Source organism: Callorhinus ursinus, unplaced genomic scaffold (assembly GCF_003265705.2).
Source record: "Callorhinus ursinus isolate GAN/ISIS: 27379988/994484 unplaced genomic scaffold, GSC_fseal_2.0 scaffold2, whole genome shotgun sequence".
In the NCBI taxonomy this organism is placed as follows: Eukaryota; Metazoa; Chordata; class Mammalia; order Carnivora; family Otariidae; genus Callorhinus; species Callorhinus ursinus.
This window is the reverse complement of record NW_027397064.1, coordinates 57,382,562-57,399,325: the sequence shown is the minus strand read 5'-3', so window position 1 is coordinate 57,399,325 and position 16,764 is coordinate 57,382,562. Positions and strand designations below refer to the sequence as shown.

The 16,764-nt window shown below is 42.2% G+C and overlaps 1 protein-coding gene across 16 annotated transcripts in view; it reads left to right on the top strand.

Annotated features, from left to right (window-relative positions):
• The window catches only part of RAPGEF4 (Rap guanine nucleotide exchange factor 4), a 287,935-nt gene extending 271,524 nt beyond the window's left edge, over nucleotides 1-16,411 (top strand). For 5 of the 16 annotated variants that reach the window (XM_025850247.2, XM_073882438.1, XM_073882459.1 and 2 more), the window contains 4 exons: nucleotides 483-570; nucleotides 984-1,048; nucleotides 11,319-11,373; nucleotides 14,494-16,378. In XM_025850247.2, the coding sequence (XP_025706032.1) occupies nucleotides 483-570; nucleotides 984-1,048; nucleotides 11,319-11,373; nucleotides 14,494-14,621 (336 nt within the window). In that variant the 3' untranslated portion in view covers nucleotides 14,622-16,378. Of the gene's footprint in view, nucleotides 1-482; nucleotides 571-983; nucleotides 1,049-11,318; nucleotides 11,374-14,493 lie in introns of those variants that run through there. The other 11 variants (XM_073882422.1, XM_073882443.1, XM_073882454.1 and 8 more) reach the window with 6 other exon arrangements.
• The last annotated feature ends 353 nt before the right edge of the window (nucleotides 16,412-16,764 follow it).

Genomic DNA, 16,764 nt, shown 5'->3' with positions numbered 1-16,764 from the left:
GGGGGGAGGGTTTCCGGGAAGGAGGCGGTGCTTCGGGAGAGGCGTTCCCAGGAAGGAGGCGGTGCTTCGGGCGGGGTGGGGGTGGGGGTCCCAGGAAGGAGGTGGTGCCTCGGGGGGGGGGTTCCCAGGGAGGAGGCGGTGCTTGGGGGTGCGTGTTCCCAGGAAGGAGTTGGTGCTTCGGGAGAGGGCGATCTTGGTGGGGGATGGTTTTACACATGTGTTTGCTCGCAAAGGGAATCTCTCCCCTCAATCCCGGCAGGCAAATCTCCCTCTCAAGCAAAAAAAGGAAACAGAAAGCAAATAATTTTCATGTCAGACGGGAAGTTGTTTTAAAACAAAAATCAATTTAACTATCTTTCTTTTATAGCTACGCTTCGTTGAAAACTATGTGATTGGGGGGTAACAAGTCTAGGTGTGTTAGGAAGTAGAGGGGGTGGGATATGTGTCATTAATCATTAACCAGCATCTCTCTTTCTCTAAAGGATCCTTCTAGAAACCACAGAGCCTACAGGCTGACAGTAGCTAAGCTGGAGCCTCCTCTCATCCCCTTCATGCCTTTGCTCATTAAAGGTAATTCTAAGGAAACGCACAGGTCAAGCCAGGGAGGAATATGTGGGGAAGAAAATGAACAAGAGCCTAATCAGGCTGAGCTCTTTGGAAAAAATGGTCCCCTCCTTCCCCCTTCTTCATCACCTCCTCTCCTCCTTGACTTTTTGGAAAGGGTTGGGAAGATTATCAGAGGAGCAAGGATCTATGATTTGGAAAACTTGATAGCGAAACAGAGGGTTAGTTTGGAAATTTTACTAATCTCAGGTAAAGTGCTTTCAAAAAAGTTAAACAGCCAATATAAAAGGAACTATTATCAGCTTTTTTCACCTGCAGTGTTATGCAAATCCTCCAGCATAATCTAATGGTGCTATTGTGGTTTCTTGGTATGACATATTTCTGTTAGTAATTAGAATGTGACTTTTATTTCTGTGCAGATATGACATTTACTCATGAGGGGAACAAGACGTTCATTGACAATCTAGTAAACTTTGAAAAAATGGTACGTACGGTATTATAACCTTAACCACAATGTTGTTTTCTTTAAACTAAAATCTGCATTTGTACTAATAAAGGAAATACTTTCCATATACGGTGCCACATTAAAAAGGTAGTTATGCATAAAGGAGTTTTGAAAGATTTGGTTCAAATTGGCTACCTATTTTAGTCTGTCAGTTCTCTTTTGTAAAAGTGAGCAGTATTTGTGCCGCAGCTCACAGCAGCCGCTGGCTTTTATGCTCTGTGCTTGGTCCTGGACTGCCTGTTGCTAAAATGCGCGAATGTTCCAGAGTGACTTCCATGTTGTTGTTTTGTTGTAAGGTTCCTAGAGCTATACTTCCCCAGGATGCCTTTGAGTTGTTTATCTGCTGGGCCTGACTTTAGTGCATGTAGGTAAAAGGCAACTCCATTGCAGATCCTTTTTACGGAGTATTCACCTAAATGTATAAATAAATAAAGTTTGCCCAAGTTCAGAGAAGGAACTTGGGACTCTTCATAACCAAAAACAAATTTTTAAAAAAGTAACAGATGTGGAACTGGCATATATTTGGTAGTTTGCAGCTCCCCTCATCAAGAAAAAGCTGTGATGTGGCAGGAGTTACTTCGCCATTTATTTTCTTATCTTCTGTGAAGCAATAAAGCAGGTCATGCCAAAACCTATCTTTAGCTACACAGTGCATGTTCATGGAATGCTCCATTGTCTTCTAAATCCTCTGGCTGCGGCCTGGATGGCTGGGGTGTTTAGGTGTTATCTCTGTGTGGGTAAGCATCTGCCCCGGGTTATGGTTTGCAGTGGGGAATATGGATCTGCAGGAAAAGCTCAGGCCTGGGGAGTTCAGGAGACGTGAGGCTCGGTTCTCAGCTTCATTCCTTTGTAGCAATCTCTTAACTTCTCTGTGGGTCAGTTTCCCCAACAGAAAACGGGGGTCCTGCCTGCTCCATCTATGTCTGGAGATTGTTGATCAGTCCAGAGTATATAAGTATTCTTCAAGCCATACGTAGTGCTACAGAATTCTTCTCAGAAAATGGTTCCTCTAATTGTTTCTTGAAATTCAGCTGGTATACACAACTCCAGGAGAGCTGGAAACATCCTGCAGTGATCTGTAAGGATCACACCATCCAGCTTTGGGAATGAGCTTAATGCAAGCCCGGCTTGGTGAAGAAGTCTAGCAATTGCGGGGGAATTGGTTTCCATGCCTTAAGCTTGTTAGGAAAGAGCATAGGAGTCCACACTCTTCAAAGACACCCTGTGCTAGAGAGCAAATATTTCCTCAGCAGTGTTCCCCTCCAGGGGCAGAATACGAGCATCTCTAATACTGTCAGTTTAATAATTCTTTGATCAAAGTAAAAAAAACATTCTTTGTTCACTTATTAGTATGGAGAATTAAACATATTTCCCTGATGTCTGAAAACCTGTTTTCCAGAAATGAAAGATTTAGCAAATAGGTAAAGAACCTTCCAGATCACTTATGCAGAAATGCAGACTAAGGGATAGCTAAGCCAACTATTTGGCTATAAAATATACATGTGCACAGAGGCGTAGAAGGCAGAGTTTCCTAAAGAGTTGACTGAGCTTTAGAACTTTTGATCATTAAAGTGAACGGAACAGGACAAACAAGATAGCAAAAATATCTGTCAAGGAGAATGAAAGTTGTTTCCTCTGGGCTTTTAGATATTGGTGTGGCATCCATAACCTTCAAAGGAAGAGTCGTATCTGATGGCTGTTGAGGGAGTTCCCCTCCCCCATTTCTCCACTCCATGCCTACAGCTTTGGGCTCTTACACGCCTCACTGTGAGGAGAGACCCTTCATACCCTGCTTCTCACACCTCACTCTCAGAAAGATTACACTTTAACTTAAAAGCAACTGAATGGCTGAGATAGCAGTTCCGCTGTGATAGCAGAAACCTGATTTAACAATGGCTTACCCAAGCTCAGTGTAGTTCTTTCTCATGTGAATGTCCGAGCGAGTGTGGTGGCTCCCGAAGAGGTCAAGTTTCCAGGCTTCTCCTCTCTTGCCATTTCTCCATCCACACAGTTCAAGATGGCAGACCAACATCATGCCATGTCAGGTGGAGGGAAGGGAAGGGGAGAGGGAGAAGGTGAGGACACACTTCTTACCTCTAAGGACGTGAGCCGGAGTGGCACTCACCATTTGGTTCACGTTTGACTGGCCAGAAACTCAGTCACATGAAAGGAAAATTAGGATATGTGGCCCTTATTTGTGGTAGTCACGTACCCCACTAAAAATTAGGGCATTCTACTACTATGAAAGAGAAGAGGGAAAGGATACTGAAAGAGAACTCTTAGTGCTCCCCTCCAGCAAATATAAACTTTATTTCATTTGGTAAGACACACCGTGAGAAAGTTTAATTTCACAATTGCCTTTTTGTGAGTTCGATGTTACTGGAAAATGACATGGAATTTCAAAAAGACTTGACTGTGTTTTTTAAACCTGTCTTGGACCGACCTGGCATGTGTCAGCTTTCCAACCTTATCTCCCCGTAAATGAGCCCACGCCCCACCCCCAGAGTGCCACCACTGCCCACGCCCCGCCCCAGAGGGCCACCACTGCCCACGCCCCGCCCCCAGAGGGCCACCACTGCCCACGCCCCGCCCCGAGAGCGTCACCATTGCCCCGCCCCGCCCCCAGAGAGCCACCGCTGCCCACGCCCCGTCCCAGAGGGCCACCACTGCCCACACCCCGCCCCCAGAGGGCCACCACTGCCCACGCCCCGCCCCCAGAGCCCCACCACTGCCACTTAAAACTCCCACCAGTGGCTGCTGCTGCCCCCGTGTGTCTCGGGGAAGGAGACAGCTCTCTTCAGGTTGGTGCCCACGCCATTTCCCAGTCATTCATCGCCAGGCCAAGGTGGTGAGCTGAGCTGGCCGCCTTTGTGGGGATGGGAGGCGGTCTCCCCAGGGGCAGCCCCTGCCAGGGACAGGAGTCACCGGGGTAGCCAGGAACACAGATGCCTGTTCTTGGTGGCAACACTATACAGACACCGCGAGCCACTGTGCCAGCCCTAAGTATTTTTATTTTGAACCTTTTTACCCTTGAGGTATGAAATGAGGATTAGAGAATTTGTTGCATATTGGTTTTCAGGATTTATGAGTATGAACAAAAGAGAATTCACACTCTGATCCTTATGCAAAGGAAAAAAAAGCAGACATTCTTTCATTTGGGGAAAACATAAAGGAGTATTCAAAAAAATGTTTGAATAAAGCCCTTTGTAGCTTTCTATGGCATACATGAATATTTATAACATTTCGGAGGTAGACTAGCAATGGATTAGAGGATAATATGCTGGCTGGCTGCCACTATCCCAGGCTGCATAAAGCATGCTGATAGCCACGGTTGCTACTGTATTAGGAGGTTGGTTCTGTTTCAAACATACCCATATTTAGGTGTATTTATTTATGAACATTATTTTAAGATGGTCATTTTATTTGGAATGAGAAGCATGGGGCAAGCTTCTACACTTCTGGAAACATTAATAGAAGCTAATTCATTGAGGAAAGAGAAATGCCTTGAATCCTTTTATTTCTGTGTCACTAATTATGGCATTACATAATTAACAACGGTATGTTTTCTATCACCAATAATATTATTACAAGATCCATGGAGAAAGCACTAGGCTTATATCAAGCAATGGAAAAAAGAATCTCCAAGTAAAAATTGCAATGTTCAGATACATCCAATTCGCAGAACTTTCCAGCACAATAGAAATCTACAAGAGGACTTTGAAAGTTTATTTCTTTATATAGAACTCACAAAGCGGGCTAAGTGCAGATTTTCCAAAAGATATGTTTCAAAGCAATGCAATCTCTGTTGACTGTTTAGGCAAAGGATTTTGCTAGGAAATACAAAGAAATCCAATAAGTAATCCTTGGCCTTTAGAAGATTATATACTGTTAAGAAGGTAAAAGCATAAACACATGAAATATTAAAAGCAAAAAAAGATATAAGAACTAGTTCACAATAATAATAAAAGAGATGTCCAAAAGCAAAATGCAAAGAAGTAACTTCACACAGCTATATCAGAAGGAAAACAAAACCATGTTAAATACAACAACATAATATAATCAAATCCAGACTTGTTACCCTGAGCACCATCCAGCCTCACCTCACACTTCATCTCCTCTGTACTCAGTCCAAGTTGGCAAGACCAACCTTCTTTTTTTTTTTCCGGCCTCAGGGCCTTTGCACTAGCTGTTACCTTTGCCTGAAACTGTCTCCCTGCTAGTCTTCACCTGTCTGACTCTTTCTCATCATTTAGGTCTCAGCTCATGTGTCTGCTCCCCCCGAGTGGTCTTTCCTGACTATCCTTTGAACTTCTTCTATCTTCCACACGCAGCATTCTCAGAGAGATAACCTTGCCCTGACAGCCGGCTTCATAATCTGAGACAACCTTTACTTGCCTCTTCATTGTCTGTCTTCCCCACTAGAATGTAAGTGTCCTAGACCAGGTATTTTATCTGTTTTGTTCACTGATATTTCTCCAGCACTCAAAAAGGTGTCTGGCACATCGTAAGTATGCAAGAAATATTTGTTGAATAAAAGAATAACCCAGTCATATTCCAGCATTGGACCTAGTGAGATAGGACAATACACTGAAGCATTTTTTTTTTCCTCTGAAGCAATTTTAAAGGATTTTATATAGGGGCGCCCGGGTGGTGCAGTTGGTTAAGCCTCTGCCTTTGGCTCAGGTCATGATTCCCGTGTCCTGGGATCGAGTCCTGCGTCAGGCTCCTGCTTCTCCTTTCCCCTACTCTTGTGCTCTTGCTCACTCTCTCTCTCCCCTTCTTAAATAAATAAATTAAAATCTTTTTTTAAAAATAAAGGATTTTGTATAACAAAGATTTAAGTGTTTTCTATTTTATTAGAAAATTTGATTAAGCAGAATGTTCCAGGCATTTTGCATTTTGCATTACTGGTAGTTTATGCAAGATGACTCCCTGAGCCTTCTGTTCCAGACTGGACATTATTCTGTCTCCCCTGCTCTCTGTGGTGCTGTGTCTGCCCTTCATTGTCCTTTTCTGAATGCAGAGATGTGCAATACTCTGCATGTGCCTGGACAGGCACCTGAGCCACGATGTCCTGTGGCTGCAAGATGTACAATATACCACGAGCGTCATGCACATTACATGTGTATATCTGTATGTCACATACCTCTTGGATATTAAAGATTCATAGCCAGGGAACAGGGCTCAGGGTTCTTTCTCAGTGATGCATATAGCGGAGGCTGGCTGAGCTCCTGGGCCTTTTTGTCTCTTATCTCTGGTCCTTACTGTGCACTTAATTCTACTTGGTTGCTATCATGGGCACAATCTTTGTATGTGAGAGACTGTATATATTTCTAGATCTTGTGGAAAAAAACTGCTGTCCTAAATATATGAGGATCTGAATGAAATAATCAGGTGATGTAGGTGTGGTTTTATACATGCTCAGCAAGAAATAATTGACTGAGATTCTTTACTTGATAGGCATACAGATGGGGGCAGAGTCAAATCAGTAGGGGCAGAAATAAGAAGAGGCAATGTGGGAAACATGAAGAACATGGTTGGCAAAGATCTCAAGGGGCAAGAGAAGGAAAGACAAAAACTGTTCAGGGTAGGCATTTAGAGGAGGCCTGAAGTCCAGGAGCAACTTCTCAAAGGCCTCAGAGCAGGGAGGCAGCATGGCCTCAGAAGAAGAGAGGCTGTTCTGGCAGCTATCTGCGTGTGGGAGGGAGGTCACAAAGTGTAACAGGGCAAGATGGCGTTGCCTGCAGGGCCTGCTGGTCTGAACTTGAAAAACAGACATGAAAGTCTGCTCCTCTTTGGGGAGAGGAGAGCTCAGGGAAATCCTGGACAGGGGGACAGAAGTCAGTGCAGAGGTGGCCAGAGAAGCTGGAGACAGCTGTAAAGGCCTGCTAGGCTATCGACTTATCTGGATAGGCGTGAAGGTGTAAGTTGGCCAGCCCACTCCTGCAGGCAGGGTCCTACAGAAAGGTAAACAGCGAGGCCCAGACCCAAGGGCCCAGTCTGAGAAGAAGCCCCTCGGACCCTTCATTGGTTCAAGGGGAATTACTTACGTCAGAGCTGGAGGGAAATTTTTGTTTGGGACCATAGCCTCAAGGTCTGTGCCAGGCTGGAATATAGACAGCCTCTTCCCGTGGACAGGCTCTTTGTACTGGTCATTCTGTAAGCCAGGCCCCAAGAAGGACATTTGCTTTTGGTTTCAGCTAAAGAAATAAACACATGAGGGTAGGTACAGAGTCCTTTGCTTGCTACCTCCTTTTTTCTTCCTGAGCTTCCCTCCATGAGTTCATGTCCTGAGGGAGATTCATCAGCCTTCCATTTGAGCCCATCTCCCAGCCTCATAGGTGAAGAACTGCATGAACATACTAATTTGTGCAAATAAACTCTGAAGACCTGGGCCTAGAATGGGTATCTGGAAAAACGGTGGCTATGTGGGATTTAAAACATTTTGCAAGGTTCTAACTGTGGACTGCTTTCTTGGTGAGGGCCATTGCGGGCCATCTGCTGAACAGACTCTAAGGTGGTGATTCCGAGTAGGGGCAGGGGCCCATGGAAATCAGTTCCGGTGTGGAGAGTGGGGTTCACACTGTCTACCTACACTGGTTCAGAGCACCTTCTGAAGGGTTGTATTCTCCTCACTTTGCCCCCCAGATTACAAACTGCTGTTCTCATAGGCCACTTGCTAAAGGGAGTATGTCATAAACCTCAGGTTTGCTGAGATGGGGAAAAAAGATGGGAAGCTCTGCCTTGGAGTAATCAAGTATTTTCCCACTGGCCCAGCATCATAGCAAAGCTGCCTGGCCTGCTCCAGGCAGGCCAACCAGCTACGGCAGGATCATGAAACCTAGGGTATAATCTTTGGCTTCATCCCTGCTGTGGCAGTTGGATAACCAAGCTTGTGTCTCTTTAACCTTCGTTCCTGCCAACCTTAACTGAGAACACCAGTGAATAAATGGCTGTCTGCCGTCAAAAACAACATGTAAGGCTTAAGTCTATGGAAGGAGTGAAAGACTCTAACTAGATAAATGCAAAATCCTCCACTTTGGTCCAAAAAAGCAACTGCACGTCAACAGAGAGGGAGGTTTCATCCAAACAGCAGCTCAGTGAAATAGGCTCAGAGGTTTAATTCACTAGTAGTTCAACAGATGTCCGCAACGTGGCTTTTTTTTTACATCGTGGACTCAGATGTGTAGCATCATCTAGACCAAGGAAGGAAAATAATCATTCTTCTGCACTCTGATTTGCTTAATCTAGGGCACCATGCTAGAGACTGCCCTAAAGAGACCCTAAACTGTCAAATTGTTAAACTGAAAATTGTTAAAGAAATTGGCAATATTTAGACCGAACCAGAAAAGACTCGGGGGGTGGGACGATGTCCACAATGGTTCTCTTCAAGTGTTTGAAGAACTGTCCTGATAAGAAGAAACTAAACGTGTTTGCTGTGCCTCCAGAGCTCACAACTAGGATCTGTGGGAGAAAAGCAAAGGGAGACCGGCTTTGACTCAGAATGATAAAGAAATTTCTAATAGTCAAGAGATGTGTAAAAATGAAAGGGCCTGTCCTTGGCAGGAATGAGTAGCTCTCAGTGGATCTATGCAAACAGTGGGAAGCTGCTGTTGATAGGCTCTAAAAGGCATTATGCACTTTGCAGACACTTGAAGAAGGGGACCTCTGAAGCTTCTTTCAGCAACCACCGCCCCCCCCACCCCCTGGGAGTGCCTTGTAGGTGCAGGTGTCAATGGGTGCAAAAGTGGGTGGAGTTCCAGTGTCCAGTTAACCCTTCTTCAGCCGTGTGAAGGCATTCTGCAAGCATGCGTCCCCTGGCAATGCCAGTAGGGTTCATGCATGCTCAGGCACTGTTGCCAGGGTTTACGTGGGGCAGCTGGGACGGCGTGACCATGCAGACTTCGCAAAGGAGAACAATGGGCCTCATCGCAAAGCCAGATTTGGATTTCAAAGTTAAACTAAAGTTACCTTTGAGTACAATTAAAAAGGATACGTCAAAATTAAAACCATTGTTAAAATTAATCAAAGATTTAGAAAGGTAGAATGAACTCCAGAGCTGGAAATTACTGATTTAAACAATTGTTCTCACATTTTAAACCACATAATGAGCTAAAAATTATGAAGCCTCAGAGTATAGCTGTAAAGAGTAGTCTAAAACCAAAGTCAGAATGAAATGTTTTAGCTTTCAAAACTAAAAAACAGAACAATTACTCCCTGCAAAATGGTATAGGAAGAGGTTTCTGACCCCTGCTAATTGTTTTATTATTCTTCAGAGGGGCACACTGGCGACATTTCCCAGGGTTTTCAGTAATTACACTCCATTCAATATCTGAAGAATTACAATAATTCTACACGGAATATACTTGTGCCCTTTGGATGCAAAGCCTAGAGAAGTGAAAAAACAACTTAAAGTAAATTAGCAGGAAAATTATCATGGTTCCTGTTTATTTCAGGGCTCCATATAGCAGAGGCTAATTATACATTGTATGTTACGATTTCTTGGAGGTATTTGTACTATATTTCTCATGCTGATCGACGGACATGCTGGTTTTTAGGACCCTTTATGAAAACGAAGTTCAAACTTTTCCGATTGCCTCTTTGTGTATGAGAAATTATCCGGTGCAGACACATGTCACGTAATGCTTCCAGAGTCCTCAGAGCAGTAGTATTCAGCAGGGTATTATCGGTGTTCACATGTACATATTTGTGAAGCTTCAACTCTTCTATGAATTTCTTTTCCTGCCAAACAAACTGGAGTTTTTTGTTTGTTTGTTTTTTGTTTTGTTTTTTAACATTACAGAAGCTTTCTCGAAGTCATTTTCTATACTTTGGCAAGCCAAGGGTCCATGAGAGAAGAAAGCAAGGACTGGAATTACATAGGCACTCAGAGATAAGAAAATCTCTTTTCCTGGCTAGAGCCTTATCAATTTTCTGCTAGTGTTAGAGTTGATCCACCATCTCTGCGGGACCCCCTTTAGAGTCTGAGCAGCAAAGGTGTCCTGAGACAATACACAGAGCCTGGGGGTCCCAGCTACTGTTAAAATATCCTGAGCAAGAAATGTACATCCTGGCTGAGAAATGGTGGGTGGGTCTCACTGATGTTTTTCCTCATGTTTCTGTCCTTCCTATTTTTCCTCCTTTCTTCTTTTGTCTTTTTTTTCTTTTATTTTTCTTCTTTTGTCTTAAACTAAGTTGAGTACAGTGTAAAAAACTCCCTTATAAGTCTTTATGGCAACCAAAACATTACCAAGAAACTAAGAGGATCACTTAATGACAATATTAACAAAGGTTAAATAAATTATGATCCATCCATAAGATTGAATACCAACTCATTTTTTTAAATGTTTTAAAATGCAGGTGGCATGGAAAACAGTCACAATGCCATGTGAAAAAATTTCTATCAGAACAGAAAGATGTGTGTAAAATATGACTTCAGTTGTCTGAAAAACTGAATGTTTTTTACATATTTATTTTTATAGTATATATATATACACATATATATGCTTTTACATATTTATTTTTAAAGCATTAGAAGGAAATGTACCAAAATATTAATGAAGTGACCCTGTGAAGTGATAGTCTCAGTGATTTTTACTGTGCTCTTAACATTTTCTGCATTTTCCTACTTTTCTAAAATGTGCACGTTAGTGTGACAATCAGAAAGGAAGAAAAAGGAAGGAAGGAGGGAGGAAGTAAAATAATTAAGATTAATACTAAAACACATTCGCTGGAAGTTTAGAAGTGTCTGTAATGCAGTGTTTACAAAAATGTAGAGGTAGAATAGTTTGATTGCATTCAGTCAGTCGAATTTAATACCTCATTACAAAGTCCTGTTTACTGGGAGGAACTTGACAAGCTAACCCTTCTCCAAATCCCGGATAGTTAAAAAGTTTACCGTGACCTCCAGAAGGGATGGTGAAAACTAGTCCCAAGGGGTAAGATACAGTCTCAGAAACGACAGACTGATGTTTATGTCAGAGGCACAAGCAAACAGTTGGACTAGAATTATGCCATGAGTATTCCTCATCTGAGAAGTGCCTTGTTCGTGTGACTGTCTGTGCCTCTTTCAAGTCATTAAACCAGTTATACATCAGCCAGTTGCCTCCAGATAGTCAGTATCTCAGAACAGGCTGTTTTTCATGGTCCCAGGTATTACTGAGATAAATAATGGTTTGTTTTCCTTTATGGATTATATGCTAAGCATACCTACATTTCACTCTTTCTTTTTTTTCTTTATTCATTTTAGCGCATGATTGCAAATACTGCCAGAACAGTGAGATACTGCAGGAGCCAAGCCTTCAGTAAGTTAAATGCCGCTGTGTGCTGTAATCTAGATCTGGGTGATTGAGTCCTCTTTAATGAGGTTACGGAAATATTCTAGAAGTCTGGACAATATCTGACCGTGTCAGGGACAGTTTGGACTGTGAATTGCCATGGGATAGGGGCCCTGAGTTGAAGGATTTTCTAGTTGTAAAACTAGAAACTAACCATAGGAATATTATTTTATGAATGAACTTAAACAGAATAAATGTGCTCTTTCTAGTGTGGCTAGAGGCAACTAAGACACGATAGCCAACAAATCCCACCTCAAACCAACTCTCTTTATGACTCACTGCTTAATGTTGAGAAACTCACATCCAATTCCTGATGACTCAGTTCTATCGTTTATAAACCAGGAAAGATAATATTTATTGTCTCTTGGGGTGTTGCAAGAATGCATTCATATGTGTAACACATTTGCAAAAGTTCCCATAGCAGGAATTCATATTATATTTCTAGTATTCCCAGGTGAATTTAAGATGTTCTTCCTAAATCTGAATGTACAGCACAGTGACGGGTACCATACAATGCTTTAATATAAAACTATTACTACTAACAAATAGCAGTCTTAAACTGGTGGGGATTAAGTTGCATCACAGCACCAAATCATCGTGCCCCACCAGTGCTACCATCTCCTGGGCTGGGACTTGGGGTGCGGATGGAGCTTTGGCTCCCTCAAGCTGGGCTGGGAGTCAGAAGGTGGCCCCTATAAAGTTCTTCGCTAAATTCATTGTATGAGTCACTTGCAGTCATTTGGCTTATTAAGCCAACGTGATAATTTGAGATGGACGTGACTGTGGGCCTACCGGTAACATCCCCCCCCCGCCCCGCCCCCAGTAAACCTTGTGCTAAGAGACTAAAAGTTTCTCAGCTCACGAATCAGAGCTATCTTTACCCTTCCTAGCCCAGGACTGGCCCAAAGTGAGGGTTTGCTAACACAGGATGCCAGACCTGCTAAATGTTCATTTGTTAATGTATGGGGCGGGGGGGGGGGGGGGGGGGCTCTAGTAAGAAAAATAATCTTTACTTGGGGAGCAACTAGACTTTTAAAATTTTTATTCAAATGATTATGCCTCCTCTTCCTTCCAAAGTGAGAATAGTCTTGTACATTGTCAACTCTTGCTGTGTGGATTCTAGAAGAATTGAGGTGTCTCACATCTCTTCATCTCGTAATTTACTGTCTATGTAAAGACATGGCCTTCAAGCTGTTATAAAGTGAATATAATTTTGAAGTGATGTCAGTCTACAACGAGGCCTGGTGAATCCAGGGCCCTTCAGGGGGTCCAGGAAATTCCTGAAATTAAACACAAAAGTTTTTGTGCCTGAGAGGGTTCGTAGCCTTGAGAAGGTTCTCAATGAGATCTAAGAGCAGAACTGCCATAGACTCTGTTTTGTTCCATCAGCCTCTTGGGAAGTACATCCTACATTCACCTACATCTTCTCCTAGAGAAGTCGGCAGGGATGGGATGGGGAATTATATATCTATACATAAAATACCCACTGCATTTGTTGAAGTTATCAGTAACTGCTGGTAAACAACAGCTGCTCAGCGCTGAAGTCAACAGTCTATAGATAAAGCTATAGGAATAGATTCGTAAACATTGTGGGGATATGTACAATGTAATTACAGTATATTGTACATGTAGAGTATACTGCCAGGGAAAAGCGAGGAATTAAACACTGTGGTATTATTTATATGTGATAATTATACTGATGAGTTTCTTCTTAGAGTGAGTAGGGGCCTTTGTATCTTCTCTCTGCTTTTCTGTGTTCAGACCTGCACCACTACCCTGCCACTGATGCAGATGGCATTCCAACTGTCTTTGGGAGTGATGTGTGGATCTAAGCAGAAGGCGGTGTGTTAGGAGGGAAAGAACCCTGGTCTGGAGTCTAGACTCCGGCTCCGGCCACTCCCAGTGCCCTGCTAGATGAGAGCCCCACACGGTGATCGGGGGGCAGAGGTGGCCCATGGCCCACAGCACAGGTGCTGGGTCTAACCAGAGCATTTTCCCCCTCTTGTTTGGAAACAATGTTAAGAAATGGAGAGAGTTCCCAGGAAAGAAATCCAGACCTCTCATTTCTCTAGAAAAGTAGGAAGATCTGGCAACTCGGGGTGCAGATTGGCACGTACGTGGCCACAGCGTGCGGGAGCTGAGGAGTCACTTCCAAAGGGAGCTGTGTTTCTAGTTCACCACTGTCAGATTTGGCCTTCCTCATTCACGTAGATTCTCTGCGGAGGGCTCTGGGCACTTGATTCTTCTTTCAGCCCAGTTTTAGAGAAAGCTGTTAACTTCCGATCGCTCCCATGCTCACATGCGTTGGGGAAGTAGGTGAGAATAGAATAGTAACTGGGATTTCAGAACAAGTAGAATCAGGGAATTGAAGGTCTAGCAGAAGTTACGACTTCAGCCCACGTGCGCAGGCTTGCTGGAGTGGTGGGGGGTGGGAGGAATGGGGTGGCTGGGTGATGGGCATTGGGGAGGGTATGTGCTATGGTGAGCACTGTGAATTGTGTAAGACTGATGAATCACAGACCCGTACCTCTGAAACAAATAATGCATTATATGTTAATTTAAAAAATTAAAAAGTTTTTTAAAAAGCACACATCGATGCAGGAATGCTGTATACCAGACGCAAGTAATGAGGAGAGTCGGACTTGCTAATCTCACTGGCTTGTTTCAGTTTGGCCCAGGTGTTAAGTGCTTTTGTTAGGAGCTAACGAAAACTACATTAGTCTTGTCTGTAACAAAGGGGGCAGAGAGCTGAGTGTGAGACCCAGGTGCGATGGAAAGAGGAAGCAATTTTAATGTATAACCAGGGGCCATCAAGTGATGCTTTCACTTTTATTTGGTGCCTTTTTTTTTTTTTTACAACATGCAATACAAAGGAAAATGATCAAAATAGGTGATTCCAGGGAAGAAAAGGGTGGGAGAGAGGAGATGGAATATCCACGTGGACATATTTCAATGAATATGGTATGTTGAAAGGTTGCAATGGAACCTTGGAATCCATGATAAATGTAATAAGTAATTGGAGGAAATAAAGCTGTATCTTATATGCATATATTACACAAGCTAATTTGCTCTTTTTTCCTTCAACAGATCCTGATGCAGCTCAAGCTAATAAGAACCATCAGGATGTCCGGAGTTATGTACGGCAATTAAATGTGATTGACAACCAGAGAACTTTATCACAGATGTCACACAGATTAGAGCCTCGTCGACCATAGACATTTAAAGTGCCCAGAACAATGGTTTGCCTCCAGTCCACCGTTTTTCAAAAATGCCATTTACGTTACTACTGACTGTCTTGTCACTAGAAAATTCTACAAAACAAGCAGAAACGCACCCTGAGACATCTCAGGGCCACAGCTTACCAGCGTCCTGACAAGAGAAGAAATTCTTTGACTTGCATAAAGCGTTCACACTCTAGCTTAGGACTCCCCAATTTGTAGTCATCCTATTTTGTTTCCAGTTGTGCCATCCTCTTTGCTGAAACATAAATTAAGTCCCACATGAAGAGTTTGGTAGAAATACAATTGTCAAGAGACACAGAAGCCCCTGACGGTTTTTCTCAGAGAGTTGGTAGGGGGAGATATGTTACAAATAGGGTTTACTTGGCTACATCCGTGGTGATCTAGTTTCACAGTTTTTATCTCAACACCTTGATTTGGAGCAGGGAGTTCTTGGAAGGTGGTAAGGAATCATGTAAATCCAAATCATAAGCTGTATTCTAGCATCTTCATAGTCTTACCTCTGAAGGAATTAAACCCCACCACATTACTATAAAACATTATGGCTATTTATGTAATTTAGGGAGGACTGGTCTATAATTTCTGAATGATATATAGAATAATATTTATGTTTACAATGTAACTTTTTTAAACTTACACATCAGAATTACATACATAAGAATTCCACTGAGAAACTCCAAGTTTCTAAAAATTGCCAGCATTAAGATAAAAAAAAAGAACATTTCAAAAGAGCACAATATGCACAAAACATTTTTCAAAATTAAAATATTTTCCTGGGCATTAAAAACCTTTACTATTGGCTAATTATTGTTACTGATTAAAAAAAAAACACACATATTTTCTGGACTTAAATGTTATTACAAATATCTTAATTTTCAGCATTTGTTTTGCACTTTCAAATAGATTGTAAATAGTTCACTCAATCAGCAGTATAGAGTTATTTATTTGCTATATGATAGATATTGTGCCAAATGATTACTTTTTATTTATTTTATTTAGTATGTAATTTTGGAATACATTTTTTCCTGTTTTCACAATTAGGCTACATTTAATGTGTAGGAATTGTATGTATGTATATCTTCTGTAAATAACAGCTAGTATCTTCATTAAATATAATTGTTGACAAGAAAAGGTTGTGTTCTCAATTCCTATAATATGGGAGGTATTGTGGGGTCCCAGCGTTTTTGTAATTGAAATAAAATTCACATACTATAAAAATCACCCTTTTAAAGTGCAAAATGCAGTGGTTTTTAGCATATTCACAAGGTTGTTCAACCATCATCACTAATTCCAGAACATTCTCCTTGTTCCTGAGAGAAACCCCATATTCATTAGCAGACACACCTCATTCTCCTCTCCCCCCAGTCTCTGGAAACCACTACCTGCTTTCTGTCTCTGTGGACTTACCTATTCTGGACATTTTGTATAAATGGGTTATGTAATATGTAGCCTTATATATCTGATTTCTTTGACTTGGTGTAACATTTTCAAGGTTTATCCGCGTTCTAGCATGTGTTGGTACTTCATTTCTTTTTATGGCTGAATAATATTTGATGATGTGGATATACCACTTGTTTGTCAGTTGATGGGCACTTGGGTTGTTCCACTTTTTTTTGGTTATTAGCAGCAATGAAAAGGCACGATTTTAGAACTGCCTGGTATGGGGCCTCCTACCATTTCTCAGTGATTTAAGCACTTAGTAAATATTTGATGAAGAGATTTCTAAAATTCTTTAAAGTCCAAATATGTCTCTGTTTTTTTCATGTTAGCATTTTCCAGAGTGTGTTCCAGGCTATACTAGTCTCACAAGCTCAAACTGTTCCTCCGAAAACAGACACGCAACTGCAAAGCAAAAAACAAAACCAAGATGGTATCTTCAAATAAATTTGGGAGCCACGGCATGATTTACACCCCATTCTTAGAAATGATTCCCAGTATTCATTAACATATTAAAGGCTCTGAGAAGTCCCACTGCAATCCCTCCCAATACCCCACAGTGGAAGCTCACTTTGAGAAATGCTAAAGCAGGCAAATGCCTTTCTGTGTTCATTCGTATCTTAGTTCAAGGTCCCGAGGGGTGTTGTTTTGTGCAGTGTTATCCCTCCCACCTAGTGGAGCA